This window comes from Sinocyclocheilus grahami, unplaced genomic scaffold, assembly GCF_001515645.1.
Source record: "Sinocyclocheilus grahami isolate Dianchi unplaced genomic scaffold, SAMN03320097.WGS_v1.1 scaffold1409.1, whole genome shotgun sequence".
NCBI classification, from domain to species: domain Eukaryota; kingdom Metazoa; phylum Chordata; class Actinopteri; order Cypriniformes; family Cyprinidae; genus Sinocyclocheilus; species Sinocyclocheilus grahami.
Window position 1 is genome coordinate 273,021 of NW_015506588.1, and position 19,761 is coordinate 292,781.

At 38.6% G+C, this 19,761-nt stretch overlaps 1 protein-coding gene across 2 annotated transcripts in view; it reads left to right on the top strand.

Moving 5' to 3' along the window:
* Positions 1-16,018, top strand: part of LOC107570048 (probable G-protein coupled receptor 158) — a 121,714-nt gene extending 105,696 nt beyond the window's left edge. Inside the window, exons 7-13 of one of the 2 annotated variants that reach the window (XM_016256242.1) lie at positions 667-776; positions 2,043-2,281; positions 10,019-10,157; positions 12,774-12,879; positions 12,973-13,119; positions 13,270-13,353; positions 13,791-16,018. In XM_016256242.1, the coding sequence (XP_016111728.1) occupies positions 667-776; positions 2,043-2,281; positions 10,019-10,157; positions 12,774-12,879; positions 12,973-13,119; positions 13,270-13,353; positions 13,791-15,728 (2,763 nt within the window). In that variant the 3' untranslated portion in view covers positions 15,729-16,018. The remainder of the gene's footprint in view (positions 1-666; positions 777-2,042; positions 2,282-10,018; positions 10,158-12,773; positions 12,880-12,972; positions 13,120-13,269; positions 13,354-13,790) is intronic. The other variant, XM_016256243.1, reaches the window with a different exon arrangement.
* Positions 16,019-19,761: the final 3,743 nt, after the last annotated feature.

Below are 19,761 nucleotides of genomic sequence, written 5' to 3' on the forward strand. Positions count from 1 at the left end.
GTTTCAAATGGTTATTTTGTCATCATTTGCTATATTCAGCAAAGTTAACCAAAAATTGAAGGGTGATTCTCAAAAATCTGTATTTTCGGCTTTTCTCATACTACAGTACACGGATCCATTCAGTATAACTAAACACAGCAAAATAAACATGACAAATCAAAACATCCGTGAATGTGTGTGGAAACAATGTGAATGTATGGAAATGTCTGTGCCTGTGCATAAATACAATGTGCGATCAGTGCGTCAAGAGTAATCATACATGCATTATTATAAGGGACTCACGTGTGCTTACTGTATGACTCCTGTATGATATATATATATAGTGCTTAATTAATCAGCATATGTAATTAATTTGATTGACTAGTTTCTTCTTTCCCAGCGTATTAAATTGTGATTATTTAGTCACTGCATTCTTTTATGGTAACATGGTAGACTATACATTATCCTTTACTTAAAAAAAGTAATAATTTACTCACTATCATGTCGGTTTTTCTAGTAGTATTTCATTTATAAAATAAAATTAACTTTTTTTTTTATCCTGTGACCGTCAGTCAAGGACAAAACAGCAGGGGTCTCATACCAAGTATCATCTTATCTGAATAAATAGATATCTAGTTATTAAAATAAATGCATATTCCATTTGAGCACTTGCTTATTGTCTTCCAGGTGGTGATTCTGTACTTCCAGCCGAGTGTTTTCCGCTGTATCCTGCTGCGATGGGTTCGTCTGCTCGGATTTGCCACAGTCTATGGAACGGTCACCCTCAAACTCTACAGGTACAATTTTTATTACATTATAAAAGTCACTCTTCCAGATACCTGTTGAACTTACAGTGTTGTTATGTTGGTCACAGTCTTAGTGATTATTAATTATTTTGATTGATAAAAATCTTAATCCTAGGATTGGCTAGAATGAGATATTGAGAATGGTTTATGTGAGCGGAGAATGACACATTGCAATCCATGATAGTTTTGAGATTGATAGATATGCTGCTCCAGACAAACAATAGTCATGAAATAGGCCTACATACACACTACACTTTAGCTTTGTTATCCCTATTACATTTCATATTCAAACAGACTATTATTCAATTTAGGCTTTGGATGCTAAAAGAAGGTCAGCATATCTAGAGCGGCTCTCTAATGCACCTTTTTACTCTTATGTGGACTTCATTTCCTGTGAGACCTTGCAGCATTAGCCTCTCGTGATTCAACTGCCGTGAAACCCTTTTAAGCACAGTTAAAGTTTGTATTACCTCTAATTTCCAATTAAAGTAAGCGTCCTATAAAGTGTCAGAGCTGTATGTTCCAAAGCTAGTTCATCTGGGGTAAAGTACGTTTTAAAAATGATTCACTACATTGTTAAGCTACGCGCTAAAATGCCTGCTTAAAATCATTGTGGGAAAACAAATAACAGGAGGTACAAAATGGCCACAATGTATTAGATTTTATTGAATGGTTTGGACAACAAAATCTGGTCTCCAGAAGAATAGGATGAAGGAGAATCTTGCACAGAGCGTGCACAGAAGAAAATTTGGGTTTGATGGTATGATATATGCTGAAAATGCCAAAAAGTCTTAATGGCATTCGTAATTAAGGCAACAGAAATTAATGAATTCTCTTCGGATCTGGACAGAAATGGGATGATACTTAACTGGGGTGAAAATTAACACGTTGCTTAGATTTATTTATTTTTTTACTATACACTCATTAAAGGGCTACACTTTATCAATGTGACATAAAGACAAATGGTGATAATGAAGAGACTCTGCAGGCTATGGCCATTTATAAGTTTGTTTGATTACCAAAAATTGGTCCACATCCAAAGAGAAGAATGTATATATATTAATATGTCTAATGAAATCAAAATTGACCTTTATTTCTTAATGCACATTCATGTGCAATCCGTCAGTTTTTTAATACTTTAACAAAATATACTAATAAAAAATGTAATAACTTGCCCGCTTTTTTTCTGATCCAATCCCACATCAGTTCCAATACGGAAGTGATAATGATACAATGGTTGTTGTCACTGTTTTCCAGGGTTCTCAAGGTGTTCTTGTCACGTACAGCCCAACGGATTCCCTACATGACCAGCTGGAGAGTGTTGCGTCTACTGTGTGTCATCCTGCTGATTGTGTTATGGTTCGCAATAGCCTGGACCGCCGCTGTTTGTCAGAATCCAAACAGACATCTCGCGCTCATCAATGTGGGCCTCACCACTGATCGGCTACAGTTCAGCATGTGTCTGCTGGACCGCTGGGACTACATGATTGCTGTGGGTGAGTGAACTTGTTACCTAGGAGCTTTTTGTATGAGTTTTTGGCATTTTAATGAGCACAGGCTGTATTTCCTCAATGGAACACAAAAAGCAGTATTTAGCAGAATGTTCCCACTGCTCTTTTCCATATAATGAAAGTGAATGTATATTAGGGCTGTCAAGCCCCAAAAATTGCAAGAAGGCACCATAAATGTAGTCCAAAAAATTAATGTAATATATTCCATTTTTTCTGCAACCACTTTTTACTTTTTCACTTTTTCTATGAACGACACACTTCTTATTAAAAATTGCATACCCCTTGTGAAAAAGAAGTTCGCTTAAGTGTATTGAATGTGCACTTTCAGTGTACTTCAAATCTTAAATGTACATTTGAAAAAAAATGTGCTTGCAGATAATATGAATTATGAAATAAAAGACCAATAAAGTGTACTTAAAAAGGGTACACTTTTATTGTACTTTGAAGAAGTGTGTTATTCAATATTACATTTAAAGTTAATATATTTTAAATGAACAAAATCATTACTTCATTACAAATGTGTAATTACAAATATATTTAAATACATGGCATACATTCACACCTGTATTTAAGTGTTAACATGTAGTGCTGTCAATCGAAAAAAAAAAACTAATCACACATCGCAGGACAGTTTTGAAAACCACTGCATTTCAGAAAATAGTTGTTAAATGTGACTCATGTGTAACAAATACTTACATACATGCCCAGTTTTAAGGCAGTGTTAATCTCCATTTTGGTAACTCCATGACTTAACTGACGACATAACTACAACATTGCATGCTCGTATTTTAATTTGCGATTTAATATGAAATTATACAGCACGCGCCACTGCATTTGTACTGTGCTACGTACACAGTATAACGGCTGACAGGACAGGAAAATTAGTTTTTACTGACATTTGACCTGAAACATCTCATCTGGCCGCAGTTCACTGTTATTTTACCGAAGCTCCCTCATCTAGCGCCTGGTGCTGAGGTGAAGTTGGAGTGCGCATCTGAAAAGACTCCTGTTTAATGTGGACATAAAAACATTCTGGGTCTAAATAAACTAAATTCCTGTCAGGAAAAAAAGCGACTGAAGCAGCATTTGTGAGTGGGGTGGCCAACCCTAGCTGCGTTAATTGCGTTAAATATTTTTAACGCGTTAAACTGGAAAAAAACCGAATAATAATAATTGCTACGCGCTAATTTTGACAGCACTAGTAAGTGTATTCTTTAAATTATTTCCATAATATGTATTCTTTATCCACCTTTTTTTTCCCATAAAAATGGACGGCCATTTGTAAATTCTATGGGTCAGACTTCCGGTCTCATCCGTGTCCAGCTATTTTTAGCTGTACAGAACCGCTCATTTTGCTGCTTGATATGGAAAATTGGTGTGCCTTACCATATTATTTGAATGTGTTGTCTTAATTACGAACACACTGGTTTATAATGCAAACAGTTTTACCGTTTACTGCACGTTGTTATTTTTCTCAGTATTTCCCTATAGCGGCTAATGAACCAGAAGTCTTGCCCATAGGCATACTTCCGCGTTAAAGAAAAGGGTAGATAAGTATTCTAAAGTGTACAGCTCTTTTATGTTGCTATTCAAAGGAAGTCTGTCATTTGCAAAATCTGTAATATGCTTCTTCTTCTTTTTTTTCTTTTTTTTCTTTTTTTTAACTGTGCTCAAATAAATAACATATCCATAACAAGGTACATTTTACAGACCGAGAACTGATCAGAGAAAAACACATGTTTTTGAAAGAGAGAAGTGAGGATGCTAGATTAATTTCTTGAGGAAGAGCATTCCACAACCTGGGAGCCACAACACTGAAAGACCTGGCTCCCATAGTCACCAAACTAAACTTAGGGGTGACTAACAATCCCACACTAGAAGATCTGTAAGGAGTGAACAGGAGCATAAGGCTGAAGTAAGTCAGATAAATATGTAGGACCAAGGTTATGGAGAGCTTTGTAAGTGAGAATTAGTACCTTGACGTTTGTACGCATGGAAACAGGAAGCCAATGAAGGTGGTAGAGGATTGGAGTAATGTGCTCATTCTTGTGTGAGTGATCAAGCGGGCTGCAGAGTTTCGAACATATTGGAATCACTTGATATTTTTAGCTGAAAGGCCATAAAGAAGTGAATTAAAGTAATCTAGTTGAGATGTAGAGAGAGGATCGAATACGAGATATATTACGTAGGTGAAGAAAAGCTGTCTTTACCAGTTTACCAATGTGATCATTTAATGAAAGTGTGGAATCAATGAGAACACCATGATTTTGAACTGTTGTGGAGGGCATCATCAAATCACCATCCAAATCTATCAGTTGACCGGATAGTTTAGAGAAAACAGCTTTAGAGCTAATCAGTATTATCTACATTTTAACGGCGTTAAATACAAGGTAATTTGACTCCAGTCTAAGCTTGAGTTCCTTGATGCAAGTTGTTAATGTAGGTGGAAGAATACACTGAAGTGGAAGGTGTGCTAAAATAAATCTGAATGTCATCAGCATAACAGTGGAAGTTAAAATATTAGCATTTGATTATTTGTCCAATTGGTAACAATAATAGTGAAAAGAAGAGGCCCCAAGAGAGAACCTTGAAGTACAACAGAACTGATGGATTTGGTGGATGATTTTTGCTTATGGTATATAACAAATTGTTGCGTCCCTGTCAGATAGGAGGAAAACCAGTCAAAATCTGTGGCAGAATTTCCAGTTGCTGAAAGCCATGACAGGAGTATCTTATGACAAACAGTGTCAAAGCTGAGCTGAGGTCTAACAGAAGGAGAGTGCTAAGAGCGCCAGAATCAGAAGCTAGAAGGAGATCATTAAGAACATTAACCAGGGCTGTTTCAGTACTGTGTAGCTCATAGAGGTTGTGTGCTGTTAAATAGGTCTGTAACTGGGAGGCCACAACTTTTTCTAATATCTTAGAGAGAAAAGAGAGGTTCAAAATAGGCATATAGCTACTTAGGGTTACAGCAGCAATCTTAAAGGAGTCATATGATGTTGCTAAAAATAACATTATTTTGTGTATTTGGTGTAATGAAATGTGTTTATGTGGTTTAAGGTTCAAAAACACATTCGTTTCCATATACTGTACATTATTGTTTCTCTTCTATGACCCGCCTTTCTGAAACGCGTCGATTTCATCGGTCTGAAAAGTGAGGTGTGCTCTGATTGGCCAGCTATCCAGTGCATTGTGATTGGCCGAATACCTCAAGCGTGTGACGGAAATGTTACACCCCTTACCATATTGTGATGCCTTGTCCCGGCCGGAGCGACGAGGCAAAAACATTCAAACCCATTATAAACAAGGTTAAATACAAGGTATTTAAAAACCGGCGGGTTTGCGGCAACCACATGTGATGACCCCGGGCTGGACTCCGCTTCATCCACTGTGAAAGCCGATCTGGCGATCCACTGCGCGAAGTTGATGTATTTCCTCAGCGACCAGCATGGATCAGCTCCAGGCATGACGAAGTGGATATCGTCCTCTTTTGGAAGGCCAAACAAGGCTTTCACAACGAAACACACAGCGCCTTCACGACATGGCGGCGGCGGCAACAACAATACTACATCGAGAATCAAAACTACGCCTTCTTTCTTTGCGTGAACATTTGGGCGGCGCTATGCAAATCTTCCCACATCGTGACGTAGACATGTGGGGGCGTGTTAGAACGAGCCATTTTAGGTAGGCATGGTTGACTCTTATAAAGAATATCTCTTTGGATTTGAGACTTTAGTCTTTGCAACTTTACAGTTCTTCTTAATGCATCAAGAGCTTGTAACACTCCAAAGAGAAAAGCAAAATTGAAATCGCATCATATGACCCCTTTAAAGGGTTAGTTCACCCAAAAATGAAAATTATCCCATACCTTACTCACCCTCAATGCATCCTAGGTGTATATGACTTTCTTCTTTCAGATGAATCCAGTCGGAGTTATATTAAAAATATTAAAGAATATAAAAAAAATAAAGATTATTTGATCTTTCAAGCTGTTTAATGCCAGTCAGTGGGTGTTGCATTGCTTCAGTCCAAAAGAAGTCAAATAAAAAGCGCCCATCCATAAAAAAAGTGTCTCACAAGGCTCTGGGGGGTGAACAAAGGCCTCCTGTAGCGAATCCATGCGTTTTTGTAAGAAAAATATCCATATTCAAAACATAATATTCACTTGCGCCAACAGCTGTACACGGAAGCAGCTCCGGGCGGATAACGTATGAGGTCAGCGTTGCGCATGCACCTGTGAGTCTCATGAAAACGTCTCCAGGTTACGAATGTAACCGTGGTTCCCCAAGGGAATGAGACACTGCGTCGGAAACACTTTGGTCACGCTGGGGGCATTCTCAAAGCGTTTCCGACGCAGCTCGAGTTCCTGAAGGAGCACCAACGTTTGTTAACAGGAGCAAAGGAAGCAAAGTTTCCTTACTTTAGCAAAGGAAAAACAGTCTCATATTGGCTTATATCGAAATTCTTTGGCATTCTTCATTTCAAATCCTCGTTTTGTACTTCTAATTCGTAACTTCTGAGTGGCGCATGCGCAAAGCCGACCTTATACGTCATCCGCCCGGAACTGCTTTTGTTCACAACAGTGAGCGAAAGCTAGATTAAATTGATAATTACATTTTAAATATTTTTCTTACAAAAATGCATCGGTTCGCTACAGGAGGACTTTGTTTACCCCCCGGAGCCGTGTGAAACACTTTTATTTTATGGATGGGTGCTTTTTATTTCACTTCTTTTGGACTGAAGCAATGCAACACCTGCTGACTGGCATTAAACAGCTTGAAAGATCAAAGACAATTTTTTATATAACTCCGACTGGATTCATCTGAAATAAGAAAGTCATATACACCTAGGATGCATTGAGGGTGAATAATTTATCAGCTAATTTTCATTTTTGGGTGAACTAACCCTTTAAGCTTAGATGGTACAATTCCAGATGACATTGGTGTATTAATGAAATGAGTGATGGGTAGTGACAAAGCAGTCAAGCAATTCTTCGGTAAAGAGGTAGGTGATAAAAAAACATACTACCTTACTACCTTTTTTTATTGTTATCTTATTTGAATGGGGTGGATATTGGAAATAGAAGGCCAATCAAAAGCATTGCAATATGGGATACAATATTATATACACTGTGCTCTGTTGTGTATACTACTAATTTTGACAGATGTCATATGCCATTCAGATATGCTTTTCATACAAAAAAAAACACTCTGCACAGTGTAAATACTATGTACTGCATACATTGTAAGAGTAGAGTATGCTAATCAAAACATAACAACCGTGGTAAACCATTACAGGTCATGATGTTCGTAATACAAGCCAAGCAAGTGATGAATCAAGGCTGCCTTGGCACTAATTGCAGACACATAGCGAATCTCACAGGAAGCATCAGTTGGGCTGTGACGAATCTAATTCAGCACAAATGTTTATCCCAATGTCGTATTCTCAAGCATGGCAGATTGGAATGTGCCCAATCTAACAACTGGACCAGTAAGCGTCACATCGATGATGACAGATTTTCACTGGGGAACACATGTTTATTGATGTCAGGCCAGCTGACTGGCTAATATTGTGTAAGATGTGCCAATAGGGGATGGGGAACTATAAAACTTTGGACTACCTTCCACAGCTTCATTTGCTATTGTCTTTCAAGCAGTGTCCAGAGAATATAAGCAATCTAGATGGCTTTTATTGCATTTATTGAGTGTCTTTTTTCTCTGTCATTCTAGTAATTTCAATCTAGCGCTATATTGAAAAAAAAATTATTGAAAATCACTTTCACAGACTTTTTCATTAACTGTTCCCTCCTGGTGGAATGACCTGCCCAAATCAATCTGAGCAGCTGAGTCCTTAACCATCTTCAAGAAACGACTAAAAACACATCTGTTCCACCTTTATTTGACCCTCTAACTCTAACACTTTCTGTTCTATTTTAATTCTACTTTATATTTATATTTTTTTATTTTTTATTCTTTATTTAAAAAAACAACAAAAAACAAACAATAGCTTTCTATTTTCTCCAGGTTACGAATGTAACCGTGGTTCCCCAAGGGAATGAGACACTGCGTCGGAAACACTTTGGTCACGCTGGGGGCATTCTCAAAGCGTTTCCGACGCAGCTCGAGTTCCTGAAGGAGCACCAACGTTTGTTAACAGGAGCAAAGGAAGCAAAGTTTCCTTACTTTAGCAAAGGAAAAACAGTCTCATATTGGCTTATATCGAAATTCTTTGGCATTCTTCATTTCAAATCCTCGTTTTGTACTTCTAATTCGTAACTTCTGAGTGGCGCATGCGCAAAGCCGACCTTATACGTCATCCGCCCGGAACTGCTTTTGTTCACAACAGTGAGCGAAAGCTAGATTAAATTGATAATTACATTTTAAATATTTTTCTTACAAAAATGCATCGGTTCGCTACAGGAGGACTTTGTTTACCCCCCGGAGCCGTGTGAAACACTTTTATTTTATGGATGGGTGCTTTTTATTTCACTTCTTTTGGACTGAAGCAATGCAACACCTGCTGACTGGCATTAAACAGCTTGAAAGATCAAAGACAATTTTTTATATAACTCCGACTGGATTCATCTGAAATAAGAAAGTCATATACACCTAGGATGCATTGAGGGTGAATAATTTATCAGCTAATTTTCATTTTTGGGTGAACTAACCCTTTAAGCTTAGATGGTACAATTCCAGATGACATTGGTGTATTAATGAAATGAGTGATGGGTAGTGACAAAGCAGTCAAGCAATTCTTCGGTAAAGAGGTAGGTGATAAAAAAACATACTACCTTACTACCTTTTTTTATTGTTATCTTATTTGAATGGGGTGGATATTGGAAATAGAAGGCCAATCAAAAGCATTGCAATATGGGATACAATATTATATACACTGTGCTCTGTTGTGTATACTACTAATTTTGACAGATGTCATATGCCATTCAGATATGCTTTTCATACAAAAAAAACACTCTGCACAGTGTAAATACTATGTACTGCATACATTGTAAGAGTAGAGTATGCTAATCAAAACATAACAACCGTGGTAAACCATTACAGGTCATGATGTTCGTAATACAAGCCAAGCAAGTGATGAATCAAGGCTGCCTTGGCACTAATTGCAGACACATAGCGAATCTCACAGGAAGCATCAGTTGGGCTGTGACGAATCTAATTCAGCACAAATGTTTATCCCAATGTCGTATTCTCAAGCATGGCAGATTGGAATGTGCCCAATCTAACAACTGGACCAGTAAGCGTCACATCGATGATGACAGATTTTCACTGGGGAACACATGTTTATTGATGTCAGGCCAGCTGACTGGCTAATATTGTGTAAGATGTGCCAATAGGGGATGGGGAACTATAAAACTTTGGACTACCTTCCACAGCTTCATTTGCTATTGTCTTTCAAGCAGGGTCCAGAGAATATAAGCAATCTAGATGGCTTTTATTGCATTTATTGAATGTCTTTTTTCTCTGTCATTCTAGTAATTTCAATCTAGCGCTATATTGAAAAAAAAATTATTCTCTTTTGTTAGTTTTGTCCTCATTTGTAAGTCCCTTTGGATAAAAGCGTCTGCTAAATGACTAAATGTAAATGTAAATATTGGTTTGTAACAAAGGTTTTGACAGCCAAATTATTCTCTGGACGGTCTGGGTACTGGTAGGTCCCAGGTACTAGTCAGTTGGGTGTTAACTCTATACTACCTCTTTCAAACAGCTGAGTTCCTGTTCCTCCTGTGGGGTGTGTATCTGTGTTATGCGGTGAGGACCGTCCCCTCAGCGTTTCATGAGCCACGCTACATGGCCATCGCATTGCACAATGAGCTCATCCTATCTGCCATTTTCCACATTTTAAGGTGAGTGAATGCCACCAAGGACTTCCTCATTGTTCTCCAATGTGGTGTGAACATCTCCCACCCGTCCCACATGCAAGTATTCTCTACTAAAGATGTTTTATTTACCATTTAGTATTATTGTTAGATATTTACAGAAATGTTGTAATAAATTACTTTTATGAATTATACAAGACACAATTGTTTTATGTTTACTGTAAAGAAACAGACTTACATTTAAAATTGACTTTTTATATAGTTGGACAAACTTCTGTCTTAAGCCCCATCCACATCTGGTTTCAACTGCATACAGATATAAATAACTTACACATTATTACAATGAATGGGGACTGAGGCTTGTAAGTTCAAGACGATACAAAAGCACCATAAAATATATATATAGTATATATGGCTTGTGCTCTATATTCCAAGTAATATGATTTATGTGAAAATCTAGATCTAAATATAAGCTGCTATTCTTTGAAAATCTCCATTTCCAATGGGATGTTAACCACTATGATGGGATCATTGAGTCTTAAAAAGCGTCAATCTGTTTTATTAATGGAAAATCCGCCAAAAAATCATTCATATAATTCAGAGGTTAGGATTTCTTCAAGCTTTGATGAAATTGAAATTTGTTCATTTGCTTTGAGATCCTTTAATAATCAGAACTAATTTGGATACTTGGCAAAATATACAGTCTCTCTTTGCCTGTTGCATTATTGCACTAAAATGATACAGTTAGCTCACTAGGTTTGAAAGGTTTTATCTTATTTATTCTTATCCCTTTTGCCCTTTCAGGCACACTTTTGACAGAAACCAATGACATGACATGACATCATTCGAATATCAATTCAGTTTAGTATTGATATTTTTGATTAAGCTATCAGCTCTGGCATTTGGGCAGTGGTTAAAACCCTCCTGAGCTATTTGAACAATTTTATTGCTTTTTAGTTCTTATGCTAATTTTGAATACATTTTTGAGGAAGCTCAGCTTCCCATGCCCGATGGACTGACACTGCCTTCTAAAGAGTCGGTTTAGGGTTGTGGAGCGTATGAATATCTTCATCAGTAATGAGGCACTCATTCAGGCAGGGACTTGAACTCTTATACAAGATAAAAGCAGTTGACTTCAAAGGCAGGGCATGTGATTTTTAGAAGGGCTGCATCACTTGCTGCTATTTCCACTGTTTCTACAGTAATTAATCACAGTACAGAGCCATGGGATAGTGTTACTTAACTATCTGTATTTTGGTGTAATAGCACCCAAGTCCTTTCATCATAAAAAAGTAATTAGTGCATTGTGGGAGTGTTTTCAGCATACACAGGTCCTTTCTAGCTTACCTCAGGAATCTCAGAAGGTGATGTAACAACAATTAACAACCTTATTTTCTGCGACGGATATGAACGGACATGTCCATGCTATTCCATGTAGCAGTGCATCTGTCATCTCAGAGGGACCATCAATTTCCAACTAGATTAAAAGAGCTGGAAGCAACAAAGCTGCAAACCTCATTGCAAACATGGTGAAGGTGAAGACTGTGAAGTTCTACCTTCACAGATTGAGGCAACAATGTGGGTGCATCTCAAACTGCTCCCTAGCTCCAAAGTTCAGAAATCGGTATATTGTGTACAAATCCAGGCACTTGCAAGGACCCTGGCTCACTACACATTAGAACAGTGATTACTCAATGTCCGACGATATGACTACATACAACATTGTAGAGCATCACCACTGGCAGGACCAGTATATTTTTGATAATTTTTATACTCTTTAAACACACTGTTCTGTTACATATCCTTACAACATTTCAGACGAATATTAATTATAAATGTTAACTAGCAGATGTGTGTTTATGCAGGCATATAAAAAAATGGTTTGGCTTTTCAAGTCATCTATTGTGTGTCATTACAGTATATTTGTTGAGTTGACTCATGCATTTTGTTCCGCACTTCAGAAATGTGACATAATTTCCGATAACAGAGAATAGTTATCGAGCATGAAGCTCCCTGGTTTTTGTGGTGCATTGTGGGATTTTTCAGGAAACGAATGTGCCAGTGCCCTGGAAGGATTTTGCAATTGAGACAGCCCTTAAAATGGCTGACTCCCTGATCTGTGCCCTGACTAGTAAACAAGTGAGCTGATTGAGACACACCCTGTATTCTTTATGAATAACACTGTACAATGCAATTGCGACAAACTCATATGAAAAATGTTCATTTAAAGATGACAGGTAGCCATAAATACACTTTTGTTCGGTAGTGTAAAAACAGTGATAGGAAACACATCCATCTCACTAAAATGTTAGTTCAACCAAGAGAATCAAAGGATATAGAGTACTGAAGTGTTAGCTTAGCTATATGGTAATGTCAGAGTTAACTTTTGAGCATCAATCGACGTCCATACTGAGATCTACTAGAAATCGATTTAAACTCAGTCATTGTGATTGGGGCTTTACTTGTGCAGTTCATGTGTGCCTCAGGAGTGCTGTTCATGTGGCTTGAGTTTAGCAAAGATGAGTTTTTTTTTTAGGTACAGTAGGTGACCCTGTAAACATGCAATGTTTTTTTTCAGCCTATTGCCAAAAACAAAGTAAAAGCTGTAGATGATTATTCATTTTTCTATAAATCCACCCACAGGTTCACTCTTGCCCCTGAACTGCACCCAGACTGGATGTTGATGCTATTCTTTGCTCATGCACACTTGACAGTGACTGTCACTTTGGGGTTACTGCTTGTGCCAAAGGTAAACCCAGCAATCATCTTTCATCCTCTGAATAATTTGTTAGCTAAAATCTAATTTTAAAGAATCTCTTAAGCACTCATGTCTTTCCCACAGTTCTTGTTTGCGGGTACACATCTAAGGGATGACATTGCTACAGAGGCCTATGAAGATGAATTGGACATGGGGCGGTCAGGGTCATACCTGAATAGCAGCATCACGTCCGCCTGGAGTGAGCACAGTCTGGACCGAGAGGACATTCGAGTAGGTGCCGTGCTTTCTTTCAGGCTTCCTTTTCTCCTTGACTCTCTCCTGTCTTAGCAAATAACTGAAATGTCATAATCTGCAAATATCTCTTGACCCCTTGTCCTATAACTGACAAACATACTGAGCCATGGCAGTTTTTTATTGCAGACACCAGAGGAAATGGGCCAGCTAAGTTCTATTAATGGCTGTGGCGTAAGGTCTTGCGACAGTCTTTGGGAAAAACGTACCAACGTGAGCAGAGGTTTTTGTTTGTTTGTTAGAGCTGAAGAAGTCTCTCACCGAAGACCCAAATTGTATTCATATGAAGGGCATTTTGTTAATGGGATAAAGTTCTGCTCTTGGTATAATTTCCGTTGATAACTTCAAGACACAGCTGTACGAAATGATTTGAAATGCTTCAGAGGCTGTTTCAGACCTAACAATAAAACATAACATTTTCATATTTGACACCGTCCCAGACTGTCCTGTCTCTAATTAGTGTAAACAGCATGTTGGTTTGGTCTAACGTCTTCGAGGCACTGTCTTTAGTTGCATATCATGACTAGTTCTGCATGTTTTCTGTGCAATAGAGTGTCTGCTTCACTGTAACTAGAGTCATTTCATTTTTACGCTTTTACATCTAGACATATGTTGTGAGTTAATGACCCATTTTCTCTTCAAATCCACAGGAAGAGCTGAAGAAGCTCTACTCCCAGCTGGAGATTTATAAGAGGAAAAAGATGCTGGCCAACAATCCTCACCTGCAGAAGAAGCGCAGCTCCAAAAAGGGCCTAGGTCGCTCCCTCATGCGCCGCATCACTGAGATTCCAGAGACAATGGGCCGCCAGTGTAGCCGTGAGGACAAGGACCTGGGTGAACATGGGAGTAATCGCAACAGTATCTGTGTCCTGAGAAAGAACCCTTTTGAACCCACACACTCTGCTAAGCCTGCCAAAGATGAATCCTTGAAGAGCAAAGTTTTCTCCCTTAAAAAGTCCCATAGCAGTTATGACCATGTCCGGGACCACAGTGAGGATTCCAGCAGTTCAATAACTGACAAGATGGAAGTCGCAAATACAGAAGGCTCCCTTCTCGAAACCCTAATGGGCAAGAAGCTGGTCAAAAAGTCCTCTGAGAAGATTGATGCAGCCAGCGAGTCAACAGAGTCAGTTCCCTTGGTGTGTAAGTCAGCCAGCGCTCACAACCTGACAGCGGATAAGAAACCTATTCACCCTAGAACATCCATGCTGCAGAAATCTCTAAGCGTTATTGCCAGTGCCAAAGAGAAAACGCTTGGTCTAACAGGAAAGGCCCAAGCAGTGGAGGATCCAACAAAAAAAGCTAATCAAAAGAACAAGGATGCCAAGACCTCAGCTGAAGCTGAAGAGAAAGAGGGTCATCCAAAGATGATTGTCAGTCAGTCAGTGGAGTACAAGCAGACAGCTGCCAAAACAGGTATAATGAAGCCACAGATGAGCGGAAGCCAGCCCTCCATTTGCTCAGAAACAGCCAAGGGGAAAGACCTGTATGACCTCTCAGAAGTGTGCCCTTGGGAGTTGGAGGACTTGCCAACCCCCTCCGAAAACAAGGTGCAGAAACATGTGTCCATTGCCCCCGAGCAGACCACCACAGTCCATGGAAGTAGCAACAAGGCAACAAAGTCACAACAGCAAAAGCAGAAAGGCACAGAGCAGTCACCCTCTGTGGCCAGACATCCAATCCAGAAAGTTGCTGACAGAACAGACATATGTCCATGGGAGGAAGGAAATGAGGACCATGGTCAGGCAATGGGGCCAAAACCTCACTCCAGTAGTAAGCCTGCTATGTCCCAATCCCAGGCATCAGGAGAAGTTGTCAAGGTTCTAAAAGCTGAGGTCTGTCCTTGGGATTTTGAAGAAGTGGCGAGCAAGCCAAGGGACTCGGATTGCTCCCCTGATCAGAGCAGACAAAGAAAGGACACCACACCAACTGAGATCAAAGGGAAAATAAGCTCCTCGCCTACTGAAGTCAAGGTCAAGGGTACACCTACAGAGGGCAAAGCAAAGAGTGTTCTCTCTGAGCCTACTAAATCCATGGGCAGCTCACTACAGCCACCCTCTAAAGTAGAAGTGTGTCCATGGGAATTTGAGACTGTGTCAGGTCCCATCTCTGAAAAAAACCCTTGTTCTTCTCAGGTTTCTAAAACAAAGGAGACCCATGCTATCAAGAAGGGAATTTCTCCTGGCAGAGTATCAGAGATGGAAAGGGAGAACACAAAGGGCCCTGATGATGACAAAATGAAATCAAATGCAAAAGACAAGTTAACCTCTGGCAAAACGAAAGAAAGACCTGTCAGCCAGTCTAAACTGGCTGAGGTTTGTCCATGGGATGTTGATAGTAGTCAAGAAATTGTCTTAATGGAAAAACAAAAAAGCCCAAATGTTGCATTAGCAAAAAGCAAGGAAGCAGAGGTATGCCCTTGGGATTTTGAAGACGCAGCAACTAGTAAAGAAGTCAACCAGAGCACCAGTTCATCCACTGGCAAACAGAAAAGTTCGAATTCTAAAGGCAGAGTTACTAGTGGTGTAAAAATGTCAGATGTCTGCCCTTGGGACGTTGGTGACCAAGGATCAACAAAAAAGGCATGACACTTTACCTGAGTGAACCATTAGTTAGTCCTCATTATATGTGCTTTTTCTTTCATAAATACACCATGGAATAAAAACTTATTTATGGTGATTTGGAGAAAAAAAATCAACATGTCGCACAAGCTGCCTTTCTCTTCAACCTTTTGTTTTCCCTTTGTGTTTTTTTTGGAATAAAAAAAAACAGACAAAAAACAAAAATGCAACAACTCACCAGGCATTCCAGATTTTAAAGTATTGGTTGAACCTTTAAATAGAAACGGTAGTTTACAATTATGCAACTCTTTATGTGCAATGTAAACAAGATGCCTATATGCACTACATGTATCCTTATTAGCAATTAACGTTTGAACTCTCATAGCAGCTGCATCTGTAGCCTCTCCTTGACTGTGGCTTCCACAAAAGATTGTACAAGTTCCTGTTACATAGGAAGGTGTGGACCATGCATGAAATGTCATGGAGTAAGCCTGATCCATTTCCTTGTATTCCTGAGTGAACCATTAGTTAGTCCTCATTATATGTGCTTTTTCTTTCATAAATACACCATGGAATAAAAACTTATTTATGGTGATTTGGAGAAAAAAAATCAACATGTCGCACAAGCTGCCTTTCTCTTCAACCTTTTGTTTTCCCTTTGTGTTTTTTTTTTGGAATAAAAAAAAACAGACAAAAAACAAAAATGCAACAACTCACCAGGCATTCCAGATTTTAAAGTATTGGTTGAACCTTTAAATAGAAACGGTAGTTTACAATTATGCAACTCTTTATGTGCAATGTAAACAAGATGCCTATATGCACTACATGTATCCTTATTAACAATTAACGTTTGAACTCTCATAGCAGCTGCATCTGTAGCCTCTCCTTGACTGTGGCTTCCACACAAGATTGTACAAGTTCCTGTTACATAGGAAGGTGTGGACCATGCATGAAATGTCATGGAGTAAGCCTGATCCATTTCCTTGTATTCTTTCGTTAAATACATTACGGTCTGGTTTGAGTAAAAATTTATATTTGCCAAAGATAGAGGTAAAATCCAATAAATCTGAGAACTCAAACCTCAGCAGCATAATAGAGACACTACATTTGTACAGTGAGCCGAATTCATGCGGCTGCTAGAAAATTAGCCTGTAGCACTTTAATAAAGAACATGCTTAGAAAGACAAACGGAAAACTGGACAGAGCTCCATTCATATTTGCCCTTGTTTGTTTTTTGGCCTTGCTGTTTTATGCCGTTCTGCAGTGAGATCATCTGCAATCCTTTTTAGTTTTCTTGACTAGAAAAAAAGCTAGAAAAAAAATGTAACATTTCCAATGCTTCCAAATTTGCTGATATATTATCCTGAATGTGCCTATTTAAATAGTCCTGTACCAGTCTTACTTTGTATTCGGAGATGTGAAACCTTTGTCATAGCCATGGGAGAGTTCCAAGGCAAAAGCCACTGCTGACCAAAAAGAACACAAAGGCTCGTCTCTCATTTGCCAAAAAATATCTTGATTATCCCCAAGACTTTTGGGCAAATATTCTGTGGACTGATGAGACAAAAGTTGAACTTTTTGGAAGGTGTGTGTCCCGTTACATCTGGCGTAAAACCAACACAGCATTTCATAAAAAAAACATCATACCAACAGTCAAACATGGTGGTGGTAGTGTGATGATCTGGGGCTGCTTTGCAGCTTCAGGACCTGGACGACTTGCCATAATTGACGGAACTATGAATTCTGCACTCTATCAGAAAATCCTGAAGGAGAATGTCCGGCCATCAGTTTGTGACCTCAAGCTCAAGCGCACTTGGGTTATGTAGCAGGACAATGATCCCAAACACACCAGCAAGTCCAACTCTGAATGGCTCAAGAAAAACGAAATTAAGGTTTTGGAGTGGCCAAATCAAAGTCCGGACTTAAGTCCGATTGAGATGCTTAAACAGTCTATTCATGCAAAAAATAAAAAAAAACAGGAAGGGGGCAAAATCCTTTTCACACCACTGTATATGACTTTTGCCTCAATGAACTCCTAATTACTGCTTATTAATAGTTAGTATAGTAGTTAGGTTTATGTTGCCTGTTGGGTAGGTTTAAGGGATGTAGAATATGGTCATGCAGAATATGTGCTTTATAAGTACTAATAAAAAGCCAATATGCTAGTAATGTGCATGCCAATACTGTATACTGGCAATGTGCATACTTCAGCAAAATATGGTGCTAGAAAATCACAAACATTTTGAAACTGTCTCTCCACCATTGCTATTACTGTCTCTGCACCGGTTGCTAATATTACTTCAATCAAAAATAGCCCTAGAATGTCAAAAAGTTGCAATGGTTATCCTTATGTCAGCGGTCACAATTTAAAAAACATGCTTCCTGTTTTCTGTACACACACTGAACGGTAATTTAGCGGATTCACTTGTGCATTTAAAGTCTGCATCTATCTCTTTTGTACATGCATGTTATAGATACTATTATGAACAATCATCCATATATATGTTATATTAATATTTAATCAAAATTTCATGACTTGATCTTCTGGTGAAACAACAGACTTCTCAATAGCAGTGTATGCCGTACTTCACCGATCATTTAGTTTGCTTAAACCTGAAACAGTTCCACAAAGAGCCCTCATGATTGCATCGTACACCGTTTCAAATATGTTGCATTTGCAAAAATTCTTGACTGATTTGACATTGTCAGCATTTTTGCTTTCATTAATAATGACTGATCTCCCCACAAAGGCTTCAGCTAAGTGGTCATGGCCAATTCTCAAAGTAAATGTGTATCCTGGCAGTCTTAGCTCTCTCCAATGTTTGTTTACTTTAAACTTAAAGGATGCCTTTAAAAGCCTTCATTGTAACCACTTTAGGATATTCCTATACATGTTTGGCTCATCTCCTGAAAAGCTTTTATGGAGATACTGTAGTCTTTCTGACAGAGATCAATTGGTGCTCTGTATGGGGAAAGTGGATAAGACAATATCAGGTTCTTCCTCATATTTCTGTCAATAGCCAAGCTGCTGAAGATCAGCCCAGTCAACTGCTGTACAAATGTGATGTGAATATTTGATTGCAGTTCAACCACTCAAAAGTGCCCATCCAACTAGATTTTCAGAAGAAAGTGTGAGTGGTGCTTGCTGCGTTAAAACTCTTCAACAATGCTAGAATGTATAATATATAAGCTTTAGCAGGCCTTTCCTCAGCAAAACGCATAGTTTAAGGTTATTCATATCTATAACACAAACAGTTCTGGTCGGGTTATGTACCAAATTAACACGTAATACTTTAAGTTAGTATTAACGTAATACTTTTTCCTCAATAGAACACCACTACTACACATATTTAATCATTGAGTGATTACATATTAACGAGGGATATTAATGGGGTGGCCAAACTAAAGTCTATTTGGTTACTGTAGCATTTTTTCTCACTTTCCAGCAAATTCTACAACCCAAGCTTCAACCATCCTTCGGTTCTAAAGGTTTAATGACCTATGGGCACTGTGAACTCTTTGGATTGCGAGTCTTGATGAGCTGTAATGTAAGGTAAAAGCATGCTAAAAGAGTATAAACAAATCACTTTAGCATTGATTTCTCTTTTCAAGAGCACTCTGTCAGCGGAACAAACAGCCAGTCAATACAGTTAGACTGGCCTCTCTCTACACTGGCACAAATGGAGAAGAATGTTGTTTCAGATTCGCTATCACAAATCATATCTGTGTCTAAAGGATGACTGCAGAGGTCATTTCATATTTCATAAATGTTTCATACGTGTCATACATTATGAGTAGCGTCTTATTTTCTCTTTATTTTTGCTTTAATGACTGCAGCACTCAAGCTTCATGATACCTTACGATCATGTTCACCAGCATGATTTGAGAATGTTCCAAAGCCAAAGAATATCTTGAGAAGACACAAATTAAATCTAAATGAATATTCTTTTGTCACATTCGTGTTGTAAGGATAATGTAATACGCATGACGAAGATGAATAAAGGTAGTAGTCTTTAATAATCCACGAGGCAGTAATGCACAGAAGAGCAACAGTTCAAAC